The 25,686-nt window shown below is 39.8% G+C and overlaps 1 protein-coding gene across 2 annotated transcripts in view; it reads left to right on the top strand.

Moving 5' to 3' along the window:
* The window catches only part of sdk2a (sidekick cell adhesion molecule 2a), a 469,329-nt gene that overhangs the window by 338,767 nt on the left and 104,876 nt on the right, over positions 1 to 25,686 (top strand). For both annotated transcript variants that reach the window (XM_061884928.1, XM_061884927.1), the window contains exons 12-17: positions 589 to 691; positions 4,383 to 4,559; positions 8,582 to 8,718; positions 10,746 to 10,893; positions 18,599 to 18,739; positions 20,632 to 20,813. In XM_061884928.1, the coding sequence (XP_061740912.1) occupies positions 589 to 691; positions 4,383 to 4,559; positions 8,582 to 8,718; positions 10,746 to 10,893; positions 18,599 to 18,739; positions 20,632 to 20,813 (888 nt within the window). The remainder of the gene's footprint in view (positions 1 to 588; positions 692 to 4,382; positions 4,560 to 8,581; positions 8,719 to 10,745; positions 10,894 to 18,598; positions 18,740 to 20,631; positions 20,814 to 25,686) is intronic.

Below are 25,686 nucleotides of genomic sequence, written 5' to 3'. Positions count from 1 at the left end.
TCTTTAGTGTGGGTTCACAGTGTGGCGCATATTTGTAACAGTGCTAAAGTTGTTCATACGGCCACCCTCAGTGTGACCTGTATGGCTGTTGACCAAGTATGCTTTGCATTCACTTGTGCGTGTGTGTGTCACAAATATTATGTGACACGCTGTTAGTATGGAGGAAAAGCAGACGTGACGACGGGTTGTAGAGAACGCTAAAGGCAGTGCCTTAAATGCACGACCCCAGTATAGTTGTCCAGGTGGAAATTGGTAGAAATTTGGGAGAATGGTTGCCCCGGGAGATTTTGGGGAGGGGCACTGAACTTCGGGAGTCTCCCGGGAAAATTAGGAGGGTTGGCAAGTATGAGTATTAGCGGTGAATGCGGTGTTACAGCACCGGCTAAATTGATATTGCCTCAAGGGCCAAATTAAATTACACGGCAGGCCAGAGTTTGACACCCATGTCTTAGAGCCAGATGCACTCATCAAAAGAGCCACATCTGACTCCAGAGCCATAGGTTTCCTACCCATGTATTAGATTATTAGAAAGCTCTATTCCTATTTAATCACCTGCTGCTCCAACTTGTCATTTACACGTGTCTGCAGCTCGCACCCGCATCACCAAGGCGCCGCAGGATCAAAGCGTCATCAAGGGCACCAAGGCGGTCATGGCCTGCGGGGTGACCCACGACCCCAGCGTCACAGTCAGGTAAACGCCCGCTCTTGCCGGAAAAAGTTTCCTCAGACTCCAGCTTATTTTATTTTTTTATTTTTTTTGCGTGTGACTCTTGAGTCGGTACATAAAAACAAGCGTCGCTATCGCAGCTGCTTTTAATGAGTTTGTGAAATCTGCAACAAATCTCATCAGCGTTGATCCACCCTCTGATGACCTCCTCCGGGATGCAAGTCTTACAGTCGCATAGACAGCGTTGCGTATGATAAAGCGTGTGTGTCTGTGTAAGTGTATGTGTGTGTGTCGCACAGGCGGGTGAAATGTTGTCTACCGAGCCCAGTGATTAGAGTGCCTGTCACCTGTGGGGCCGTGGCATTGATCGGATGGCGGGGTAAACAGTGGAATATGTAAACAGAGTAATAACTTCAGACGGCGCCTTTAATTAAACGCAACGGCGAGGAGATTAGCTGGAGAGCCCCAACAGTCACAATTAATCACCGCATCTCCCGCTCCTGCGTGCACGCTGGGGCCGTGACAGGGGTTGAGGACTGCAGGGGATTAATTTGAGGTTTTCCCGTACGTGTGCGATAGTCGATCATCGGTGTGTAGTAGGGTTGTACGGTATACCGATATTAGTATAGTGGCACGATACTAATTAATCATATTCAGTACTATACCGCCTCTGAAAAGTACCGGTCCTCATGTGGGGTCGTTGCTGGTTTACGAGCATGTTCGGCAGCGCACAATCAAGGAGTACCTAGAAGCAGACACAGTGTGTCGACAGAAACGGGAGAACGGACGCATTTTGGCTTGAAAACTAATATGGAGAGGCGGAGCCGACGGTCCGACAGAGCGGTAGGGCATGCTGGAGCCCGGCCCAAGATGGAGGCGAGGTGGCGAAGAATGTGAGCGAGCGGCGAGGCGGGGCGTGCCGGGATTGACGCCACAAGCGAGCTCAGGTGCGTGGATCGCGCACCTGGACACAATTTATAAATAATAAATAAATAAACGGGTTGTACTCATGTTAGACCCGCTTGACATTCATTGCTTTCGGTCCCCTAGAGGGGGGGGGGGGGGTTGCCCACATTTGAGGTCCTCTCCAAGGTTTCTCATAGTCAGCATTGTCACTGGCGTCCCACTGGGTGTGAGTTTTCCTTGCCCTTATGTGGGTTCTTCCGAGGATGTCATAGTCGTAATGGTTTGTACAGTCCTTTGAGACATTTGTGATTTAGGGCTATATAAATAAACATTGATGGATTGATAGATGGTACTTGTATAGCGCTTTTCTACTTACAAGGTACTCAAAGCGCTTTGACACTACTTCCACATTCACCCATTCACACACACATTCACACACTGATGGAGGGAGCCGCCATGCAAGGCGCTAACCAGCACCCATCAGGAGCAAGGGTGAAGTGTCTTGCTCAGGACACAACGGACATGACGAGCTTGGTACTAGGTTGAATCCTTTCGCACTGTTAAAAGGGGCGGCAGGTGTGAAGGTGAGAAGAAGTGGTGGAGAAACAAGGAAAGGACGAGAGGGAGACGCAAGAGAACGAACAGCGCATGCAACAAGGAAGAGAGCGACAGCGAGAGGCAGACGTAAAAGGAAGAGGACAAAGAAAAGGACGAAGAAAAGTCTTTTGTGGGTTGCTTTTCAGCCGTCCGCGTCTTTTGCGTCTGCCTCTCGCTGTCGCTCTCTTCCTTTTTGCATGCCCTGTTCGTTCTTTTGCGTCTCCCTCTCGTTCCTTCCTTGTTTCTCCACCACTTCATCTCACGTTCACAGCTGCCGCCCCTTTTAACAGTGCGAAAGGATTCATAAATTGTGTCCAGGTGCGCGATCCACGCACCTGATCTCGCTTGTGGCGTCGCTCCCTGCACGCCCCGACTCGCTGCCCGCTCGCATTCTCCGCCTCCTCGACTCGCTGCTCGCTCGCATTCTCCGCCTCCTCGCCGCCATCTTGGGCCGGGCTAAAGCGTGCCCTGCCGCTCTGTCGGACCGTCAGCTCCGCCTCTCCACAACTAACAATAAAGGTGAAGTTATAACACTGAAAAGCCCTTTAGGAGGAGGTGCTTTAAGACATGGCTAGTGGCTAAAATTCAGCCCCATTCGGCAGAGTTTTAGCTACTTCTAAATCACTAATCCTCGCCTTCATGGCGACAAACAAAATAAGTTTCTTACAAGTATCATCCCTGCAGGATGAGGTATAGCTAAACATGCTTCACTACACACCGTAGCTCACCGCCGTCAAAATGTAAACAAACGCCATTGGTGGATCTACACCTGACATCCACTGTAATGATACCAAGTACAGGAGCGTATCTAGTCAATACTACGATGATTACATCGATATTTTTTGGCATCACAACATCTTTTTCTTTAATTTATATTATGTTTATAAACTGAGGAAATATGTCCCTGGACACATGAGGACTTCTGAATATGACCTATGTATGATCCTGTAAAAACTTGGTACCCAAATTTTTGGTATCATCCAAAACTAATGTAAAGTATCAAACAACAGAAGAATAAGTGATTATTACATTTTAACAGAAGTGTTGATAGAACATGATAAAGGGAAAGTAAGCAGATATTAACAGTAAATGAACAAGTAGATTGATAATTCATTTTCTACCGCTTGTCCTTAATAATTTGGACGAAGAATAGAATGGAAAATGACACAATATGTTACTGCATATGTCAGCAGACTAAATTAGGAGCCTTTGTTTGTGTCACAGTTATTTGTTGTTGAACCCCAAGATGCAGAGACAGAGGCAGGCATAGAATATGTGGACATTATTTAATATAAATAATAGAACAAGAACAAACATAAAGCAAGCACGTGGGCGGAATAACAAACTAAGGGAGCTAGCACTGGAAGCTAGAAAACAAAAAGGAACTTTAGCATGGAAGGTAGAGAATAGCAAACAGAAAAACTGGAAATAACTAATGGCTAACAATAACAGCTTACCGCTACGACAACCAGGACAAAATGCAGCATGACAGGTAATAGCTGAAAAGAATCACAGACACGACAAGAGCAACATATGGCAACGACAAGTCCGAATGACAATACAATGATCCAGCACTGACTGGAGGAACAAAGCAGGTAAAGTAGGATCTGGCTGATTGACATCAAGTGTGACCAGATGCCAATCAGCCGCAGCTGAGTGAAAACAGGACACAGAGAGACAAACAGGAAGCTGAACCAAAATAAGAGCACTAGAAATGGAACTAAGGACAGGAAATACTAAACACACAAAGGAGAAACTAAAACACAAACAAAATGTCTGACAGTTTGTTTACTTACTACTAAAAGACAAGTTGTCTTGTATGTTCACTATTTTATTTAAGGACAAACTTACAATAAGAAACATGTTTAATGTACCCTAATATTTGTTTGTTAAAAAAGAAGCCAATAATGCAATAATTTGTGGTCCCCTTTACTTAGAAAAATACCCAAAAATATCAAAATCATTTTGGGACCAGTACCAAAATATTGGTATCGGCACAACACTAGTGTGAAGCTATGTTTTACCGGCAAGTGTTGAAGGTGCGTGTTGAGAGGAATGCGGAAGTCCGAAGAGGGCAAGGCTGGCTTCAAGTCCATATGTGAGTCAAGGCAGGTGGCCAAATACTTTTGGCAAAACAGTGCCTTTCGCCAAAAAGGTGAAAGGCAGGGCTGCACTGTATTGACAATGACATGCATATTGTTCTTCTCTCCAGTTACGTGTGGGAGAAGAGCGGCACCGCGGTTGACGTGAACGCGTCGCCCCGCCTCCGGCTGGATCCCGAGGGGACGCTTCACATCTCCCAGACGTGGTCCGGAGACATCGGGACATACACCTGCAGGGTGACCTCCGTGGGTGGCAACGACTCCCGCAGCGCCCACCTCAGAGTCAGGTCTGAAAGTAGTCTCTCTGTGCTTGCGTGATTGATGGATGTTGTCGCCGTTACCGCTCGCTCATCCGTCAAACGCCACCACATCAATAGGTGCACTTCCACAATCTAATAGTGGAGATGTATTCAAACATCATCTTTACATAGAATTGAATTGTATTTATATAGCGCTTTTCTCTAGTGACTCAAATCACTTTATATTGTGAAACCCAATATCTAAGTTATATATTTTTTTTAAAAGCAGCGTAGTTGGCACTGGGAGCAGGTGGGTAAAGTGTCTTGCCCAAGGACACAACGGCAGTGACTAGGTTGGCAGAAGAAGGGATCGAACCTGGAACCCTCAAGTTGCTGGCACAGCCACTATAGCAACCGAGCTATACCGCCCCAAGAAGCACTGGAGCAATTTAACAAAACTAATACGATTCAAATCTGCAGCCTACATTCTTTATTTGTTCTGTGTGTTCTAAATATGGAAAAACTGCTAGCAAGAGGTGGCTACCAATGCAGGTAATGGGAGTAATTTAGTGCACTTCTAAAGCCCTTGGCATGGCTCAGATGGTAAAGGGCCCATCCAGGAACTTGAGTGTTCCTATTGACACACAAATCCAGCTTCACTGCCGTTGTGTCCTTGGGCAAGACACTTCGGTCACCTTGCTCCCAATGCCGAATAAATGTGATTAAATGTCAGGTGGTGGTCGGAAAATCGGAAGCCATGTTTTATCAGTCTACCCCAGGGCAGCTGTGGTTACATATGTAGCTTACCACCATCAACATGTCAATATCAATCTAATCCATTTTAATTTGTATTATGTATGACTTTTCCTTATATTAAGGCTTTTTGTCTTATATATGACCCTGTGATGAGGTGGCGACTTGTCCAGGTTTTACGCCACCTTCCGCCCGAATGCATCTGAGATAGGCCCCCCGCAACCCCAAAAGGGACAAGCGGTAGTAAATGGATGGATGGATGTTTTACACTTAGTATATTTTATTACTTATATTCGGACTTGTAACATTGCAATATTTCCTCGTAACGTTACAACTATGAATCATTTTATTTCTTTAGAATATTCCCACTAAAATCTTGTAAAATTCTTAAAAAAAATTCAAATAACATGCAAATAGTGTGTATAAAATAAAAAATGTTCATGAAATGTAATATATTATTTGTTTTTGTGGAAAGTGCAACAATGCAGACAGATGCAACACTAATACTTGGAACAGGCTGAATTATGATTTTATTTTTAGAAAATGAAATCTCCTTATTATTGGCTTTTTTTAAAAAAATTCTGATGGTTTTTACTTTTAAAGCACGTATCCAATCATATGCATTGGCTATGCTTTGGTGTAAATTTCGCACCACAGTCACTTTTTAGTGTATTTCCGAGATGTTCGATTCTAGAGACGTTCCCAGATTGCAAATGAAACCAGGGCCTACCCTCTTTAAAAGTATCATAATTTACATTTTAAAAATTTTAACTTTTTAAATATACATCTCGATTTCTTCATTGCTATTTGTTTACGGACACATTCGAAAAAAAACTTCATAAGCATTACATGGATTCACTTAGTCACAACATCAGGTCCACTGGCACACTTTTTGTCAGTTTTCAATTATTGCAGAAATGTTTTTTTCTTCTTCATCTTCTTTTTTGGCATAAGTAAGGGTATTGTTGTGTCTGACCAGTCTTCCTCTCAGAAAAATAAAACACACTGGTCAATCCCAAGTTCTTTCGGATGACATATATGTTGAGTAAGAAGGACCACCGAGACAAAATAGCAATATTAGCAAATTTTACTAAAGCTTTAGGAGACCAGTCCTTACAATGCGATAATAGCAGCAGGAAGAAGCGGTCTAAAATCAAGACAAAAATAGTCAGCTTATGTAGCACAAAAACAGCCCCTACCACCCAGAAATAAATACAGCCTCTTTGTTCTAAACCGATTAGGCCTCTTCCACAAAAAGGGAGTACAATATACTCCCGGTAGTCATACCAGTTTTAAGGTGAAACACAGAATTTACTAACGATCCTAAGGTAAAACAAACCAAAGTGTACACATAGGAAAATATTAACTGCTTTAAATATAATTATGGATAAAGAAAGAACACTTTAATAATATATGCATTCTCCACATTGTCAAAACCAATGTCTACCAAGTGATACCTAAAGTGGGGCCCGCGGGCTAATTTTGGCCTGTCGAGTCATTTTGTGTGGTGGCTACCAATTGGAATACATTTTCATACTGACCTCTTTCAAGAAAGCATATCTGCAAGGCTACACTGTAAAAAAAAAAAAAAAAAAAGGGGTAGTAGATTTTACTCAAAAAATCTGGCAGCTCAGTTGCCAAAAATTTACCGTGAAATCATCAGTGGTACCATTTTTTCCATTTACAGCAATGCACTGTAAAAAGAGGGAATTTAGATTTTACGGTAAAAAAAAAGGAGCAAAGTAGCAACTCAGTCGCCAGAATTTTGCAGTAGATATGAAAGTCGTACTTTAAATATTGTGATGCACTGTAAAAAAATGGCCATAGAATTTAGGTTTAATATTTGGGCGCTCAGTCACCAGAATTTTATTGTAAAAACAACAGTGGTGTTATGATCCGCTGCCCGGATCATATATTATTTGGATTTTGAAATTGTTTGTGCACTTCCCGGTTTGTTCTATCACCATGGTCGCCGGTTAGTTTCACCTGTCCCTTGTTTTAGAATCACACCTGTTGGTAATTACTGTCTCTTATTTAAGCCTGCCTTTTCCGTTGTTTCGACCTCGCATCCTAGTTTTGTTGCATGCAGCGTTTCTGGGTGTTGTTGATAAATGGCTTTCGCTTTGCATAGTAGAGTTTTAACTTGCTGTTGGAGCCTATTTATACTATTCATTTATTAATTGTTTTGACAATCTAATTCAATAATGCCAATGAAGATGTTGATTATTTATTGGATGTTTTAGGTGAATTATGATTGATTGATTGATTGATTGTGTTCAGCTGTTCACGCTCCTCCTGGTGGGCCACTCCTTCCTCCTATAATTAACAAGACGGCACAGCTGGGCGCTGCCTTTGTCTGTCTGTCATGCTGAAGGAGTGAGGAGTGAAATAGTTTGTTTACCACTAAATAAGTTTATTTTAGATTATATAGAAAGTCAACCACGGTGAATATTTTTTGTTTGTGAAAATAAATTAACATTTTGAATCTAGAAATATCTCCGCGAGTGCTTATTCAAGAATTTAGTGCGTCATAAAACCTCCTCCTCAAGGCTACTCTACAATATTTTTATTTTTTCGAAACTTGTTGGAACGACAGAGTAGCCGTAACACTTGCACTTACAGATGTAGCGACCAGCTGTTACTGACAGTGGTTTTCTGAAGTGTTCCGGAGCCCATGTGGTGATTTCCTTTACACACTGACCTTGCTTTTTGATGCAGTACCGCCTGACGGATTGAAGGTTCGTAATATCAGTGATTTCTCCAGATTCTCTAAACCTTTGATGGTGAAATCCCCAAATTCCTTGCAATAGTTGGTTGAGAAATGTTGTTTTTAAACTGTTGGACAATCTGCTCACGCATTTGTTCACAAAGTGTTGACCCTCGCCCCGTCCTTGTTTGTGAATGACTGAGCTTTTCATAAAATCTCCTTTCATACCAAATCACAACATCCACCTGTTCCCAATTAACCTGTCCACCTGTGGGGATGTTCCAAGTATGTGTTTGATGAGCATTCCTCAACTTTCTCAGTCTTTTTTGCCACTTGTGCCAGCTTTTTTTGAAGCATGTTGCAGGCATCAAATTCCAAATGAGCTAATATTTGCAAAAAATAACAAAGTTTACCAGTTTGAATGTTAAGTATCTTGTCTTTGCAGTCTATTCATTTGAATATAAGTTGAAAAGGATTAGTTTTTATTTACAATTTACACAACGTGCCAACTTCACTGGTTTTGGGGTTTGTCGATGGTGCCGGTGTGCCTAATAAAGTGTCCAGTAATTGAATGATTCCATACATTTACAATATATGCTCCTTTTTCCAGGCAACTCCCACACGCGCCCGAAAACCCGATAGCGCTCCTAAGCACGGCAGAGAAACGGGCCATCAACCTGACCTGGGCTCAGGCGTTCGACGGCAACAGCCCTCTCATCCGCTACATCCTGGAAGTGTCCGAGAACAGTGAGTAGGATCCTCCATCTTCTGTTTACATTCAGCACGCTCATGTGCTGCTGACATTGATATCAGGAGAATTACTCGCTTTTTTACAATCAGAAGGAGTTCCATCAATCAATCAATTAATCAACGTTAATTTATATAGCCCGAAAAACCCAGTTTCTCAAAGGGCTGCACAAGCCACAACGGCATCCTCGACTCAGATCCCACATCAGGGCAAGGAAAAACTCAACCCACGAGTTAATCTCCTCAAATTGTGTCGATGTCAAACGTTTCTGTGTTACCTCGCCGATTGATACAAATCCCTGTGGACGACTGAATGATTTCACTGGCAGAGCGAATTGTTCAAGCGTCGTTTAAGGAGGCCGCGACCAACTGGCAACTCGTTAGGAGGAAAATTAATCAGAGGACGCAAACTGCTTAAATTATTATTTTTGTTTTGTTTAGTTGATTAAATTTGTATCTAATATGTGGTTGAATACAGAAAAAAGATACAGAATTATTTATGGAAACGGAACAATATGTGCAGTTAACAGTCGAGAAGACAAATGGGTTTGTGCGTTTTTTTTACTAAATGGAATGGAATGAATGGAAGCGTTAAGTGAAGCGTATGTTGATTTGATTTTTTTATTTTTATTGAGAGCTCCATTAGCTGCTGTAGTGCTCTTAATAAAAAAAAAAAATAAAAAAAAAAAAATATATATATATCCATCCCATTTTCTACCACTTATTCCCTTTCGGGGTCGCGGGGGGCGCTGGCGCCTATCTCAGCTACAATCGGGCGGAAGGCGGGGTACACCCTGGACAAGTCGCCACCTCATTGCAGGGCCAACACAGATAGACAGACAACATTCACACTCACATTCACACACTAGGGCCAATTTTATATATATATATATATATATATATATATATATATATATATATATATATATATATATATATATATATATATATATATATACGCATATATACATATGGAAATGGAAGGTTGAAACAGGCCTGTAGGGATGAAATAACCTCTGTGTTTTTTCCTGACCAAAGTGTGTGTGTGTGTATATATATATATATATATATATATATATGTATTTGTATGCATATATTTGTATTTCTAAGTATACATATATAATGTATGTGTGTGTATATATATATATATATATTTACACATATATATATAAAATATATATATACATATATATATATATATATATATATATATATATATATATATATACACACATATATATACATATATATATTTACACATATATATAATATATATATATACACACACATATATATATATATACACGGATTAAAATGTGATAGGAAAAACTACAGGCAATAAGTTAAATAGCCACTTTTTTTTTCCCACCCTCAAACTAAAAACAACATACATGTAAAACATTTAGGCAAAAATATCACCACATTAAAAATTAAGAAATAACAAAATAAAACAAGAGCCCCACATTAGTTGCATGGAAATGTTACGTATAAGATCACACAATAGCCGCCATGTATTTGCTCACAATGAAGAACACTAAAATAGACCAAAAATAAAATAAAATATATATCATTATTTTGTAAATATGTCATACTCTTTGACACAAAGTTACAGAAATAATACCCGTGTTAAAGACCATGTTGAGTTAATTCCAAGCCACCATGGCTCTGTCGTCCTCTGCATTAAATTACTTTGACAAAGAGGTATTAAAAAGTGTTGTTAAGTTAATAAGTATATCTGCAAAATGACAAAGTAGTATCCTTTTTTTTTGCTAAAATATTTTTCCCTAATGAAAATAACATAATCATTAATGTTACTACTCTTTACAGTTAATAAAACCAGCTGGAAATCCATTAGAATAACACAAGCAGCTTGATTTTGAGCAACTTGCAGTCTGCATAAATTCATGTCGGTGGTATTAGACCTAACAACAAAGCAATCATCTGATACAATTAAGAACTAAAGTTGTTGTAATATGATTCTTTTTGCTGAATTGTGGCCACTTATATAAACCCATCTGTTCTTTCAGACGCTCCATGGACGGTCCTGTTGGCCAACATCGATCCAGAGTCTACCGGGGTCACCGTCGGCGGCCTCATTCCGGCACGTTCCTATCAGTTCCGCCTGTGCGCCGTCAACGACGTCGGCCGAGGCCAGTTCAGCAAAGAGACGGAGCGGTAAGTTTGTGCACGTTAATCATCAGCAGGGATGTGGGATACCTTTCATATTTAATTCAATACGGTCGCCAATATTTGGAAGATCGATACCAGGCCAAGTTCATGTGTTAATAAATGTTGATTTTTCTTCATGAAATCAAAACATTTTAATAAAGATTTAACAGAGAGCTGATAATAATAAATGTTTTGTACTAGAATTAAAATGGTTTGTTTTCATAGCACACATTTAGAAACTACTGCCTCAAAATAGAAATTCAAAAAATAAAAAACATAGAAAAATAGAAATTAAAAACCAAAATATATATATATATATATATATATATATATATATATATACATATATATATATATATGTTTTTATATATATATATATATATGTTTGTATATATATATATGTAGATATATATATATAAATTGTATATTTTTTATATATGTTTGTGTGTGTATATATATATATACACACACACACAGTTGTGTAAATAAAAACAGAGTGCAATGATTTGCAAATCCTTTTCAACTTATATTCAACTGAACAGACTGCACGGACAAGAAATGTAATGTTCCAACTGGTCACCACGTGAACAAATGCGTGAGCAAGTCGTCGAACAGTTTCAGAACAACATTTCTCAACGAGCTATTGCAAGGAATTCAGGGATTTCAGCATCTACGGTCTCTAATTCTCATCAAAAGGTTCGGAGAATCTTTAAAAATCACTGTACTTAAGCGGCACGGCCGTGACCTTTGATCATTGCATCAAAAACCGACATCAGTGTCTAAAGGATATCAACACATGGGCTCAGGAACACTTCAGAAAACCACTGTCAGTAACTATGGTTTGTTGCTACAGCTGTAAGTGCAAGTTTAAACTTGAATATGTATAGCGAAAGCCATTTATCAACAACACCCAGAAACGCTGCTCATTTAAAATGGACTCCTGCAAAGTGGAAAAGTGTTTTGTGGTCTGACAAGTCCTTCTTTCAAATTGTTTTTTTGGAAATTGTGGACGTCGTGTCCTCCAAAGAGGACAAGAACCATCTGGATTGTTATAAGCCCAAAGTTCAAAAGCCAGCATCTGTGATGGTATGAGGGTCTATTAGTGCCCAAGGCATGGGTAACTTACACATCTGTGTAGGCACCACTAATGCTGAAAAGTGCATACAGGTTTTGGAACAACATATGTTGCCATCCAAGCAACGTCTTTTTCATGGACGCCCCTGCTTATTTCAGCAAGACAATGCCAAGCCACATTCTGCACGTGTTACAACAGCGTGGCTTCATACTAAAAGTGAGACTGGCCTGCCTGTTGTCCAGACTTGTCTCCCATTGAAAATGTGTGGTGGAATATGAAGCTTAAAATACCACAACAGAGACCCCGAACTGTTGAACCAGTTCGGGGTTCATCAAGCAAGAATGGGAAAGAATTCCACCTGAAAAGCTTCAAAAATTGGTCTCCTCAGTTCCCAAACATTTACTGAGTGTTGTTGAAAGGAAAGGCCATGTAACACAGTGGTACAAATGCCCCGGTGCCAACTTTTTTACATTGTGTTACTGCCATTAAATTTTAAGTTCATGATTTCATGCAGAAGAAAAATAAGTTACTCAGTTTGAACATTAAGTATCTTGTCTTTGCAGTCCATTCAAATGAATATAGGTTGAAAAGGATTTGCAAATCATTGTGTTCTGTTTTTGTTTACAAATTTGACAATGTGCCAACTTTCCTGGTTTTGGATTTTGTATAAACCCTGTTTCCATAGGAGCTGGGAAATTGTGTTAGATGTATAAAAGGAATACAATAATTTCCAAATCCTTTTCAACCCATATTCAATTGAATGCACTACAAAGACAAGATATTTGATGTTCAAACTCATAAACTTTTTTTTTTTTTTTTGCAAATAATAATTATCTTAGAATTTCATGGCTGTAACACGTGCCAAAGTAGTTGTGAAAGGGCATGTTCACCACTGTGTTACATCACCTTTTCTTAATAAACGTTTGGGAACTAAGGAGACACATTTTTAAAGCTTTTCAGGTACAATTCTTTCCCATTCTTGTTTTATGTACAGCTTAAGTTGTTCAACAGTCCGGGGACTCTGTTGTCGTATTTTACGCTTCAAAGTTTTCAGTGAGAGACAGGTCTGGACTACAGGCAGGTCAGTGTATTACCCAAACTCTTTTACTATGACACCACGCTGTTGTAACACGTGGTGTGGCATTGTCTTGCTGAAATAAACAGGGGCATCCATGATATTGTTGCTTGAATGGCAAAATATGTTGCTCCAAAACCTGTATGTACCTTTCAACATTAATGATGCCTTCACAGATGTGTAAGTTACCCATGCCTTGGGCACTAATACACCCCCATACCATCATAGATGCTGGCTTTTGAACTTCGCACCTATAACAATCCGGATGGTTCTTTTCCTCTTTGTTCCCAAGGACACAAACGTCCATAGTTTCCAAAAACAATTTGAAATGTGGACTCGTCAGACCACACAACACTTTTCCACATTGCATCAGTCCATCTTAGATGATCTCAGGCCCAGAGAAGCCGGCGGTGTTTCTGGATGTTGTTGATAAATGGCTTTCGCTTTGCATAGTAGAGATTTGACTTGCACTTACAGATGTAGTGACAAACTTTATTTAGTGACAGTGGCTTTCTGAAGTCTTCCTGAGTCTATGTGGTGATATCCTTTAGAGATTGATATCGGTTTTTGATACAGTGCCGTCTGAGGGATCGAAAGTCACGTTCATTCAATGTTGGTTTCCGGCTATGCCGCTTACGAGGAGTGATTTCTCCAGATTCTCTGAATCTTTTGATGATATTATGGACTGTAGATGTTGAAATCCCCTACATTTCTTGCAATTGCACTTTGAGAAACGTTGTTCTTAAACTGTTTGACTATTTGCTCACGCAGTCGTGGACAAAGGGGTGCACAGTTTTTGGGAGGCTGTTTTTATACCCAATCATGAGACCAACTGTTCCCAATTAGCCTGCACATCTGTGGGATGTTCCATATAAGTGTTTGATGAGCATTCCTCAACTTTATCAGTATTTATTGCCACCTTTCCCAACTTCTTTGTCACGTGTGGCTGGCATCAAATTCTAAAGTTAATGATTATTTGCAAAAAAAGAAATGTTTATCAGTTTGAACATCAAATATGTTGTCTTTGTAGCATATTCAGCTGAATATAAGTTGAAAATGATTTGCAAATCATTGTATTCCGTTTATATTTACATCTAACACAATTTCCCTACTCAAATGGAAACGGGGTTTGTATATATATGTGTGTATATATATATTTATATATATGTGTGTGTGTGTGTGTATATATATATATATATATATCCATCCATCCATTTTCTACCGCTTATTCCCTTTCGGGGTCGCGGGGGGCGCTGGCGCCTATCTCAGCTACAATCGGGCGGAAGGCGGGGTACACCCTGGACAAGTCGCCACCTCATCGCAGTATATATATATATATATATATATATATATATATATATATAAAACAGCTGTACGTCAAGCAAGAATGGGAAATAATTCAAAAAATTGGTCTCCTCAGTTCCCAAATGTTAACAGAGTGTTGTTAAAAGGAAAGGCCATGTAATACAGTGGTACAAATGCCCCTGCCATTAAATTCTAAGTTCATGATTTCATGCAGAAGAAAATTAAGTTACTCAGTTGACTTTGCAGTCTATCCAATTGAAAATAAGTTGAAAAGGATTTGCAAATCTTTGTACTCTGTTTTTATTTACGGATTACACAAAATGCCAACTTCCCTGGTTTTGGGTTTTTTACATGAATCTATACGTGGTAGAACTCACGGAGTTCGGTCGGTGCCTATCAAAGTACCAAGTTTGGTACCCAAACCTAATCATCATTGCATATAAAGACGTTTTTTTTTAAATAATTCTGGATAGGATAATGGAGTCGTGCCTCACCTTTCCACTGCAGTACTGATTATTTTCCTTTCAGTCCGGGCTCCAGAGCTGCAGCAGCAGTCGTGTTAGAGGAAAAGATGAGTCGCTTTCAAGATAAATTTTGTGAACGAGGCGGAATGTGTCTTTGTGAGGACTTGATGGAAGCGCTGACCCAGCTTCATCCGCCTGCCTCCTATTAACTAAGCATGAAAGAGGAAGAGCATCACACGGGCCGGAATGTTGAGTGAATTCTCTTGACTGTCCACATGAAAGAACCACACACACCAGACCGAGAGTTCCATTCGCCAGCCAATTTAGTGCTTAAAAGAGCCTCCAGCCATCACTAGTGGTCCACCATGCACACCTTTTCACCATCTGAGTGCGCGGCCGTGAGCACGCCCCAGGGAAGGGAGGCGGCTGAGCGTCGTCTGCCGCCCCGAGCCCGCTCCTACGCCCCCTCTTTGATCCCAAATTGTCTGCCTCATCTGCTCCTGAGCCGAGCTGAGGAGCACCGGGGAGAAGGAAATCAAGATGTCATCTTAAATTGACTTAAGGGAAAAGTCAGCCCGACTCTCTCCTTCTCGTTCTTTTATGTATCCTCTCTCTCTGGCTGGTGATGTCTCGCCATTGTGTTGTCCCATTTTCAAGGCTTTGATCTTTGTCACGCCGGGGTTACACCTTTGCGGTGTTGTCTTTGTTGTCCATGATAAAATATAGTTGGAATACCAATTCCGGTTTGTTTCCGATGCATCTTTCCTTCCGCTACGATCAATTCTACACAAGTATATGGCCGCCCATGCAAATGATGAGAATCAGGTGTCCTAATAATTACTTGGCCAGGCTACAGGTGTATAAAATCAAGCATTTAGGCTTCGAGACTGTTTCTACAAACATTTGTGAAAGAATGGGCCGCTCTCAGTGATTTCCAGCGTGGAGCTGTCACAGGATGCCTGCCACCTGTGCAACAAATCCAGTCGTGACCTTTCCTCGCTCCTAAATATTCCAAAGTCAACTGTCGGCTTTATTATTAGAAAACGGAAGAGTTTTTGGAACAACAGCAACCCAGCCACCAAGTGGTAGGCCACGTAAACTGACAGAGAGGGGTCAGTGGATGCTGAAGCGCATAGTGCAGTGGTTCTTAACCTCGTTGGAAGTACAGAACCCCACCAGTTTATTATATGCACGTTCGCCGAACCCTTCTTTAGTGAAGAAAAAAAGTATACATTTTCAAATTCAAGACAAAGTTATATATATTTTTCTACTGGTGAACAAAATGATCCATGCATGACCATCACCTTGTTCAAAGAACAAAACAACAACTCACAACAAATTAGACACCTGAAAATTAGTGTGACTTCTGCTGTTGCCGTATCCATAATATGCCGAGAGGGAGAAATTTTTATTTACACGATGAGTCAGGTGTATCTTGACCTCCACCGAACCCCTGGGGTTTGATTGAACCCAGGTTAAGAACCACTGGCATAGTGCAAAGAGGTCGCCGACTTTCTGCACAGTCAGTTGCTACAGAGCTCCAAACTTCATGTGACTTTCCAATTAGCCCACGTACAGTATGCAGAGAGTTTCATGGAATGGTTTTCCATGGCCGAGCAGCTGCATCTAAGGCATAAATCACCAAGTCAAATGCAAAACGTGGGATGCAGTGGTGTAAAGCACATTGCCACTGGACTCAAGAGCAGTGGAGACGCTTTCTCTGGAGTGATGAATCATGCTTTTTTATCTGGCAAGCTGATGGACGAGTCTGGGTTTGGAGGTTGCCAAGAGAACGGTTCATTTTGGACTGCATTGTGCAGAGAGTGAAATTTGGTGGAGGAGGGATTATGGTGTGGGGTTGTTTTTCAGGAGTTGGGCTTGGCCTCTTAGTTCCCGTGAAAGGAACTTTGAATGCTCCAGGATACCAAAACATTTTGGACAATTGCATGCTCCCAACATTGTGAAAACAGTTTGGAGCAGGGACCTTCTTCTTCCAACATGACTGTGCACCAGTGCACAAAGCCAGGTCCATAAAGACATGGATGACTAAGTCTGATGTGGATGAACTTGACTAGCCTGCACAGAGTCCTGACCTGAACCCGATAGAACACCTTTGGGATGAATAAGAACGGAGACTGAGAGCCAGGCCTTCTCGACCAACATCAGTGTGTGACCTCACCAATGCACTTTTGGAAGAATGGTGGAAAATTCCTACAAACACACTCCGCAACATTGTGGACAGCCTTCCCAGAAGATTTGAAGCTGTATTAGCTGCAAAAGGTGGACCGGCATCATAATGAACCATATGGTTTAGGCACTTCAAGTTCATATGTGATTCACGGCAGATGGCCAAATACTTTTGGCAATATAGTGTATGTTACTCTATTCCAGAGTCAAAAACATCCCTAGCCGGGTTGTACAGTATATTTTTAAAATGATACAGTACTGTCTTTGGAAAATGCCGGTACTTTTTTTGTTTTCAATTCGCATGCTGCCATGTTGTTGTGAGTGTGTCAGCACGCACACACAGCTGCGCATACAAGCAGAAACAGTGTGAAGAGGAATACATACAAATTGTGCTTTTTAACATTCTTAACCGTCATATAAGTGTAAAAATAAGTTAATCACTAAAAAAATGTTTTAAAAATGACTACGGTGACATAGAAATTGTGCTTTTTTTTACATTCTCAACCGTCATATAAGTGTAGAAATAAGTTAATCACTAAATAAACGTTTTAAAAATGACTACGGTGATATAGAACTTTTGCTTTTCAACATTCTGAACCACCACAGAAGCTTAAAAATAAGTTAACCACTAAATGAAAAAATTACAATAATAAAAAATACTTAAAAATACCCTACTTTGTCAAAATAAATTGAGTTTTTAAGTATGCTGCACAGTCATACAAGTGTACAAATAAGTTAAACACAATACAAAAGTTTCAAAAATTACTCCACATTGACATAGAAGTTTGTTTTTTTTTTAACATTTTTAAATGTCATACAAGATTATAAATTAGTGAAATCACTAAATAAACATTTTTAAAATGACTATACATTGACATAGAAATTGTGCTTTTTTTACATTCTTAACCGTTATATAAGTGAAAAAATAGGTTTATCACTAAATAAACATTTTAAAAATGACTATGGTGACATAGAAATTGTGCTTTTCAACTCGTCGTGTTTGGAGGAAGAAGAATACTGAGTTGCATCCCAAGAGCACCAGACCTACTGTGAAGCATGGGGGTGGAAACATCATGCTTTGGGGCTGTTTTTCTGCTAAGGGGACAGGACGATTGATCCGTGTTAAGGAAAGAATGAATGGGGCCATGTATCGTGAGGTTTTGAGCCAAAACCTCCTTCCATCAGTGATTTGGTTGACCAAATACTTATTTTCCACCATAATTTACAAATAAATTCTTTAAAATTCCTACAATGTGAATTCTTGGATTTTTTCACATTCTGTCCCTCACAGTTGAAGTGTACCTATGATGAAAATTACAGACCTCTGTCATCATTTTAAGTGGGAGAACTTGCACAATCGGTGGCTGACTAAATACTTTTTTGCCCCACTGTAAGTGTATGGATAAGTCAAACAGTGTATAGCAAAACAAGTCATGTAAACTGTGTATGCCTGAGAATAAACTTAAAAGGCCTTTTAGGGTGTACATTTTGCTCTTTTTTCCTTAGCCACATTGTACTGAGCAGCCAGAACAGAGACACCTTGTATCCATTTTCCTTTTCTATCTGTAATTATCATCCAATTTGCCGCTCATTTCCTCGCCACAGACTAACCCTCCCGGAGGAGCCACCCAGCGCCCCGCCTCAGACGGTCATCGCCAGTGGCCGCACCAATCAGTCCATCATGATCCAGTGGCAGCCGCCCCCGGAGAGCCATCAGAACGGACCCCTCCAGGGCTACATCATCAGGTGGGAGAAGGCGGTATTCTTCTGCCTTTTGAATGTGATGATAACGAGTGTGTCAGCACATGTGCTCCTTTCAGCATCTGCCAACGCTCCTTTTGGGCGCACGCCACATGGCTTTGTCCTCTTCTTGTGTGAAATTCAATGTCCTTTTATTTATTTCATTATTTATTTCGCCTGTCCCAGGGGTGTGCAACAAATAACGTTGAAAGAGCCATAATGGACCAAAAATACAAAAAAATAATCCGTCTGGTGTATATGTGTTATAATGATGGCAACACATGACGTAAGTGTCTATATTAGCTATAATAGCCTACTATCAAAATGACTGTGTCGCAGGCTCAAGCAAAATATTAATTGACAGAAATGTTGAAAAGTAATATTTATTCTACACATTTTTACAACATTAGAAACCATTAGTAAATCAGAGGCTACTCAGGTGAGATAACGCTTGGAAATTACTGTCTTTTAATAGCCAAAAGTATAGATGTGGGTGTCCAAGTAAAGGTTGTCTTCTTTTAGTCAATTTATTACAATATATGGCAAGCTGGGTCATGTTTGCTGTGGTCTGGAACAATATGGTGTCAGGACTTGGAATAAGGAGTGGACTCAGATGCAGAGATGAGGTTCGAATAAAGCTTTTATTTTGAAACCACTTTTTAAACCTCCGGAGCCAGAGTATTACGCACTTAATCCATCCATCCATCCATTTTCTACCGCTTATTCCCTTTCGGGGTCGCGGGGGGCGCTGGCGCCTATCTCAGCTACAATCGGGCGGAAGGCAGGTTACACCCTGGACAAGTCGCCACCTCATCGCAGGGCCAACACAGATAGACAGACAACATTCACACACTAGGGCCAATTTAGTGTTGCCAATCAACCTATCCCCAGGTGCATGTCTTTGGAAGTGGGAGGAAGCCGGAGTACCCGGAGGGAACCCACGCATTCACGGGGAGAACATGCAAACTCCACACAGGAAGATCCCGAGCCTGGATTTTAACCCAGGACTGCAGGAACTTCGTATTGTGAGGCAGACGCACTAACCCCTCTGCCACCGTGAAGCCCCTCATTACGCACTTAATGATTAACAAAAAAAGTCCGCGGAAATAATTTCGGAAAAAGATAAACCAAAAATCAATCCAAAAATAGGAGGAAAAAACTAAGAAAATATGCCTGATTAGCACTCTGCACAAGTCCACACACGACCTACACAGTGGCCTTGTGGTTAGAGTGTCCTCCCTGGGATCGGTAAGTCGTGAGTTCAAACCCCGGCCGGGTCATACCAAACACTATAAAAATGGGACCCATTGCCTCCTTGCTCGGCACTCAGCATCAAGGGTTGTAATTGGGGGTTAAATCACCAAAAATGATTCCCCGGGCGTGGCCACAGCTGCTGCTCACTGCTCCCCTCACATCTCAGGGGTGAAATAAGGGGATGGGTCAAATGCAGAGGACACATTTCACCACACCTAGTGTGTATGTGACAATCATTGGCACTTAAACTTAAGTGAATAACATCAATAAAGCGCACCTTTGTGCATTCATGCACAGCATAAAACATTTGGTGGACAAAATGAGACAAAGATTTTACATGTAAACAAACTGTCGCGTCACAATCCACACTACGGTGCGTTCAAGAACCGCTGAAAAAGTCCCGTCAGTGAAGCATACACACAAACATATTAAGCAGTGGGCTTTCTAACAATTGGGAAGGTTTGTGTCATGTTTGTCCTCAAACAAAAAACATACTAAAACAAAGAAAAGTATTTTCCCCCCTATCTTTTCCCATTTTCAATCCTTTTTTTAAAAAAAAGTGCTCCAGGGAGCCACTAGGACAGCACTAAAGAGTTGCTGGCGCCCTATCCGCACCACCTATTGATCACTATCCCCGCTGCCAGGTACTGTCTGTCTGGGCTGCCCGTGGACTGCCAGATAAAAAACATCACCAACCCGGACCAAAGCAGCCTGCTCCTGGAGGACCTCATCATCTGGACCAACTACGAGATGGAGGTGGCGGCATACAACGGGGCAGGCAGGGGCGTCTACAGCCACAAGGTGACAGAGTGGACTCTGCAAGGAGGTGAGCAGCACAGCCTCATTACCCACTTCTTGTTATATGAGAATACCCTTCCCGAGACTCCTGCATCAGTCACCAGGAGGAAGATACATCATCCCCAAGAAGTTATTATTAGCACATACGTGTTGGTCAAAAAAAAAAAAACATTCATGAAATTTGGCTCTTTTATGAAATCTGCTGGGTCAAAAGTATACATACAGCAATGTTAAAATGTGGTTACATGTCCTTTGGCAAGTTTCACTGCAATAAGGCGCTTTTGGTTTTCTGACATGGACTTGTTTTTTCAGCATTGTCCACATGTTTAAGTCAGGACTTCAGGAAGGCCATTCTAAAACCTTAATTCTAGCCTGATTTAGCCATTCCTTCACCACTTTTGACGTGTGTTTGGGGTCATTGCCCTGTCGCAACACCCAACTGCGCCCAAGACCCAACCTCCAGGCTGATGATTTTAGGTTGTCCTGTAAAATTTAGAGGTAATCCTCCAAATTTACATCACATGGACAAAGATAAGAGATTTTGGTGGAATGTTATGTGGTCAGAGAAAAAAAAATTGAGCTGTTTGGCCACAATATCCAGCATTATGTTTGTAGAAGAAAAGGTGAGGCCTTTAATCCCAGGAACATCATCCCTACTGTCACGCATGTTGGTGGTAGTATTATGCTCTAGGCCTGTTTTGCTGCCAATGGAACTGGTGCTTTAAATTGGACAATGAAAAAGGAGAATTACCTTCAAATTCGTCAGGACAACCGAAAATCATCAGCCCGGAGGTTGGGTCTTGGGCGCAGAAGAAAATAAAGAAAGTGGGATTTACAATATTAACTATGAACAATAAAACACTGAATATTAACAACGTATAAAGGTCGCTCCTCTTTTACCTCTCAGACCAAGCAAAACACGACAAAAATGTAAAAAAAAAAACTAGCAAAATATGATTTCAATGTGTAGTAAGCACCTGCAATATGATATTTTATCACGTAAAATTCTGCTATCTTCAACTTTGGTTTATTCCTTGTCTGAGCTGCTGTGTTGTAGATTACCGTAATAACTCGTAAAACACCCAAAAGCGCAGATTTCAAACATTGAAATACTATACTATACTATACTATACTATACATACACACATTAATATATATATATATATATATATATATGTATATATATATATATATATATACATATATATATATATATATATATATATATGTATATGTATATATATATATATATACTGTACTATATTTACACACATTAATATATATAATTATATATATATATATACTGTACTATATTTACACACATTAATATATATATATATATATATATTAATGTGTGTAAATATAGTATAGTATATATATATATATATATATATATATATATATATATATATATATATATAATTATATATATTAATGTGTGTATATATAGTATAGTATATATATATATATATGTATATATATATATATATACACACACACACAAATATATATACACACATATATATATATATATATATATATATATATGTGTGTGTGTGTGTGTGTGTGTGTATATATAACACCCAAAAGCGCAGATTTCAAACGTTGAAATACTATACTATAATATATATATATATATATATATATATATATATATATATATATATATATATATATATATATATATATATATATATATATGTGTATAGATATAGATATATGTGTGTGTGTGTATTTATAGGAAGAAACCAGAGTTGAAATGCACGTGTCAGAAACAGAGGCTGAAGCAGATTTTTACGTGATAAAATATCATATTGCAGGTGTTAATTACACTTTGCATTCATATTTTGCTGGGGTTTTTTTACATTTTTGTCGTGTTTTGCTTGGTCTGAGAAGTAAAAGAGGGACGACATTCGTACATTGTTAATATTCAGTGTTTTATCGTTCTTAGTTAATATTGTAAATCCCGCTTTCTTTATTTTCATGTACATTTAGATGTGTCCCTTTCAGTAAAAAAAAAATTTAAATTCCATTCCATTCTTTTTTTTAGGTGGTCCGTCATAACGTTTTTAGAACTCTATCGGACATTGTGACTTTTGGTGTAAGTGTTCCTGGGGAAAACAAAGGACCCAAACACGCAGATTTTTACAGCAGAATGTGTGTATGAACGATATACACCTTGGCCCCCCCAGACATTTTTTTCTCTCAATGTGGCTCCCCCGAGTTAAAATATTTGCCCAGCTCTGCACTAGAAGAAGCCCGCGTACGACTAAGGCTACACGCACCAAAGTTTGGGAATCACTGGTTTAAAAGTCTTTCATATCTCGCAAATTTCCCGTCATGTTAAATTTACATCTTGAGCAGCAGACACCTTGTGCAAAACACAGCCACTGACTGACTGACTGACTGACTGGAGACTCTCACCAGCTCTCCCAAAAGGAAATTGAAAGTGATTCCATTTCCCATTCGGTTCCACACCTTGCTCACATTCACTTATCACAGACAGCCAGTTAGCAGCAGGCAGACTGACGCATTTTCTGTACTTCTTTTTTTTTTTTTAGCATGCATTTGAGAGCAGGGTTGTGTGCAGACTTCTAATGTTAGCCTTCAAATAACCAACATGAACAAAATAAGCAACAGACTGAAGAAGTCATAAATACTGTAGTTAAGAAGCACAAATTAGACTGTAAATAGAAAATATTACAATGCATTAATTGCCTCAGTGATGTAACCTATGATCACAGGGGGTTTCGAGTCTTTCAACAATCAGACCCCCACCCCTTGGCCAGTGGTTCTCAACCTTTTTTCAGTGATGTACTCCCTTTGAACATTTTTTTAATTCAAGTACCCCCCTAATCAGAGCAAAGCATTTTTGGTTTAAAAAAAAACAAAGTAAAATACAGCACTATGTCATCAATTTCTGATTTATTAAATTGTATAACAAAATATTGCTCATTTGTAGTGGTCTTTCTTGAAATATTTGGAAAAAAAGGTATAAAAATAACTAAAAACTTGTTGAAATATAAACAAGAGATTCAAATATATATAAAGATTTCTACACATAGAAGTAATCATCAACTTAAAGTGCCTTCTTTTTCTAGATTTTAATAGAGATCCATCTGGATTAATGAATTTAATTCTAACCATTTCTTCACAAAAAAATAAATTTTTAACATATGTCGGGTTCAAACACTGATCACATCTATTAATCAGACAAGAAGCAAAGAACCATGCAGAGACAGAGTTCAATTTAGCTTATGAGGAGAACGCATGGCGCTGCACACTTAGTCACAACCTTGCCCTACGCTCTAAGGTTCAGCTCCCGCGTACCTCTTTTTAGTCAGAGTTCCATAGAACTCTGAATAAAACAAAGATAACATCTGTGGCTGAGGCCACCCCTCAGACAATAAGTTTTGTCCTTGCATAGATTAGAACAAGTCTAACTTGAGCACAATAGCTAAGAACTAAAGCATCAGACTTTAAGCATACTAAAGTTAGTGTGATAATATATATACATAATTATTCTAACACATCAATATATATGGAACATGTCCACAAAAAATCTAGCTGTCCACACTGAATATTGCATTGTTGCATTTCTTTTCACAGTTTATGAACTTACATTCATATTTTGTTGAAGTATTATTCAATAAATATAATTATAAATGATTTTTGAATTGTTGCTATTTTTAGATTTTTTTTTTTTTTTTTTTTATCTCACGTACACCTTGGCATACCTTCAAGTATCCCCAGGGGTACGCGTACCCCCATTTGAGAACCACTGCCCTAGGCGACCCAGCCAGGGTTGATCAGGGCCCAGCCTGTGTCCAGGTAGCGCTACTGCCCTACATGCCACGCCTCTTCCCTCCTGATCCACAGCCACCTTAATGCCACTTCTGCTGCATCTGTGGCTAACTTCATGGCCCTTTTATATATATATATATATATATATATATATATATATATATATATATATATATATATCGACATATTCCGCTCCAAATTTACATTTGTTGAGCACTGTACGACGATCCGAAATGGAAAAGTTCAGCATCGACTACTCCACGAAGAACATTCCCATACCCGCGCAGAAGGACTACAAGCAAAGACTCATAGAAAAGACAGAACACTTCCTAAGAAGGATGCGGTGGAAAGCACACTTTTTCCTCCACCCTGAAACAAAAGGAACGCAAAAGGAAACTTACGGATTCAAATCTACCAAGAACCCACCCACAGTCAAGGAATTAAAGGACTTTGAGAACGACATGCTCAAAATGATACAATCAGTCAAATTTAAGCCAGCCCGCAACCCATTCCTCACCAAGCTGAAAAATGACACGGAGCGCATCAAGAAAGTAAGCAACCTCATCATAGCCGCCGATAAAACCACAAACTTCTACAGAATGGACATACCAGAACATAACTCTTTACTGGACAAAAGCATCACCAAATCATACAAAAAAGCGCAACCCAACACTTTACAGAACATCCACCTGGAAAACAAGCGGATCGCAACCGAACTGGACATTGAGGACAGGGTGGACGCCACAGCCAACAAAGAAGCCTTCATCACACTGAAGGACCACAAACCCAACTTCGCAAATAACCCAACATGCCGACTAATAAACCCAACTAAATCCGAAATAGGAAAAATCAGCAAAATAATCCTGGACAGAATCAACGCCAAAATCAAGGACAAAACACCACTCAACCAATGGAGAAATACAGCAGCAGTAATCAAATGGTTCAACAACATCCAAGACAAACAACAACACAACTTTATCTCCTTCGACATCGAAGAATTTTACCCTTCCATCACGCAAGACCTACTGACCCAAGCACTAAACTTCGCCTCGGACTACGACTCAATCACAGGCAACGAAAGAAACATCATCATCCAC

The sequence above is a fragment of the Nerophis ophidion genome, linkage group LG23 (genome assembly GCF_033978795.1).
Source record: "Nerophis ophidion isolate RoL-2023_Sa linkage group LG23, RoL_Noph_v1.0, whole genome shotgun sequence".
Taxonomy (NCBI): domain Eukaryota; kingdom Metazoa; phylum Chordata; class Actinopteri; order Syngnathiformes; family Syngnathidae; genus Nerophis; species Nerophis ophidion.
This window is presented reverse-complemented; position numbering and strand designations above follow the sequence as displayed.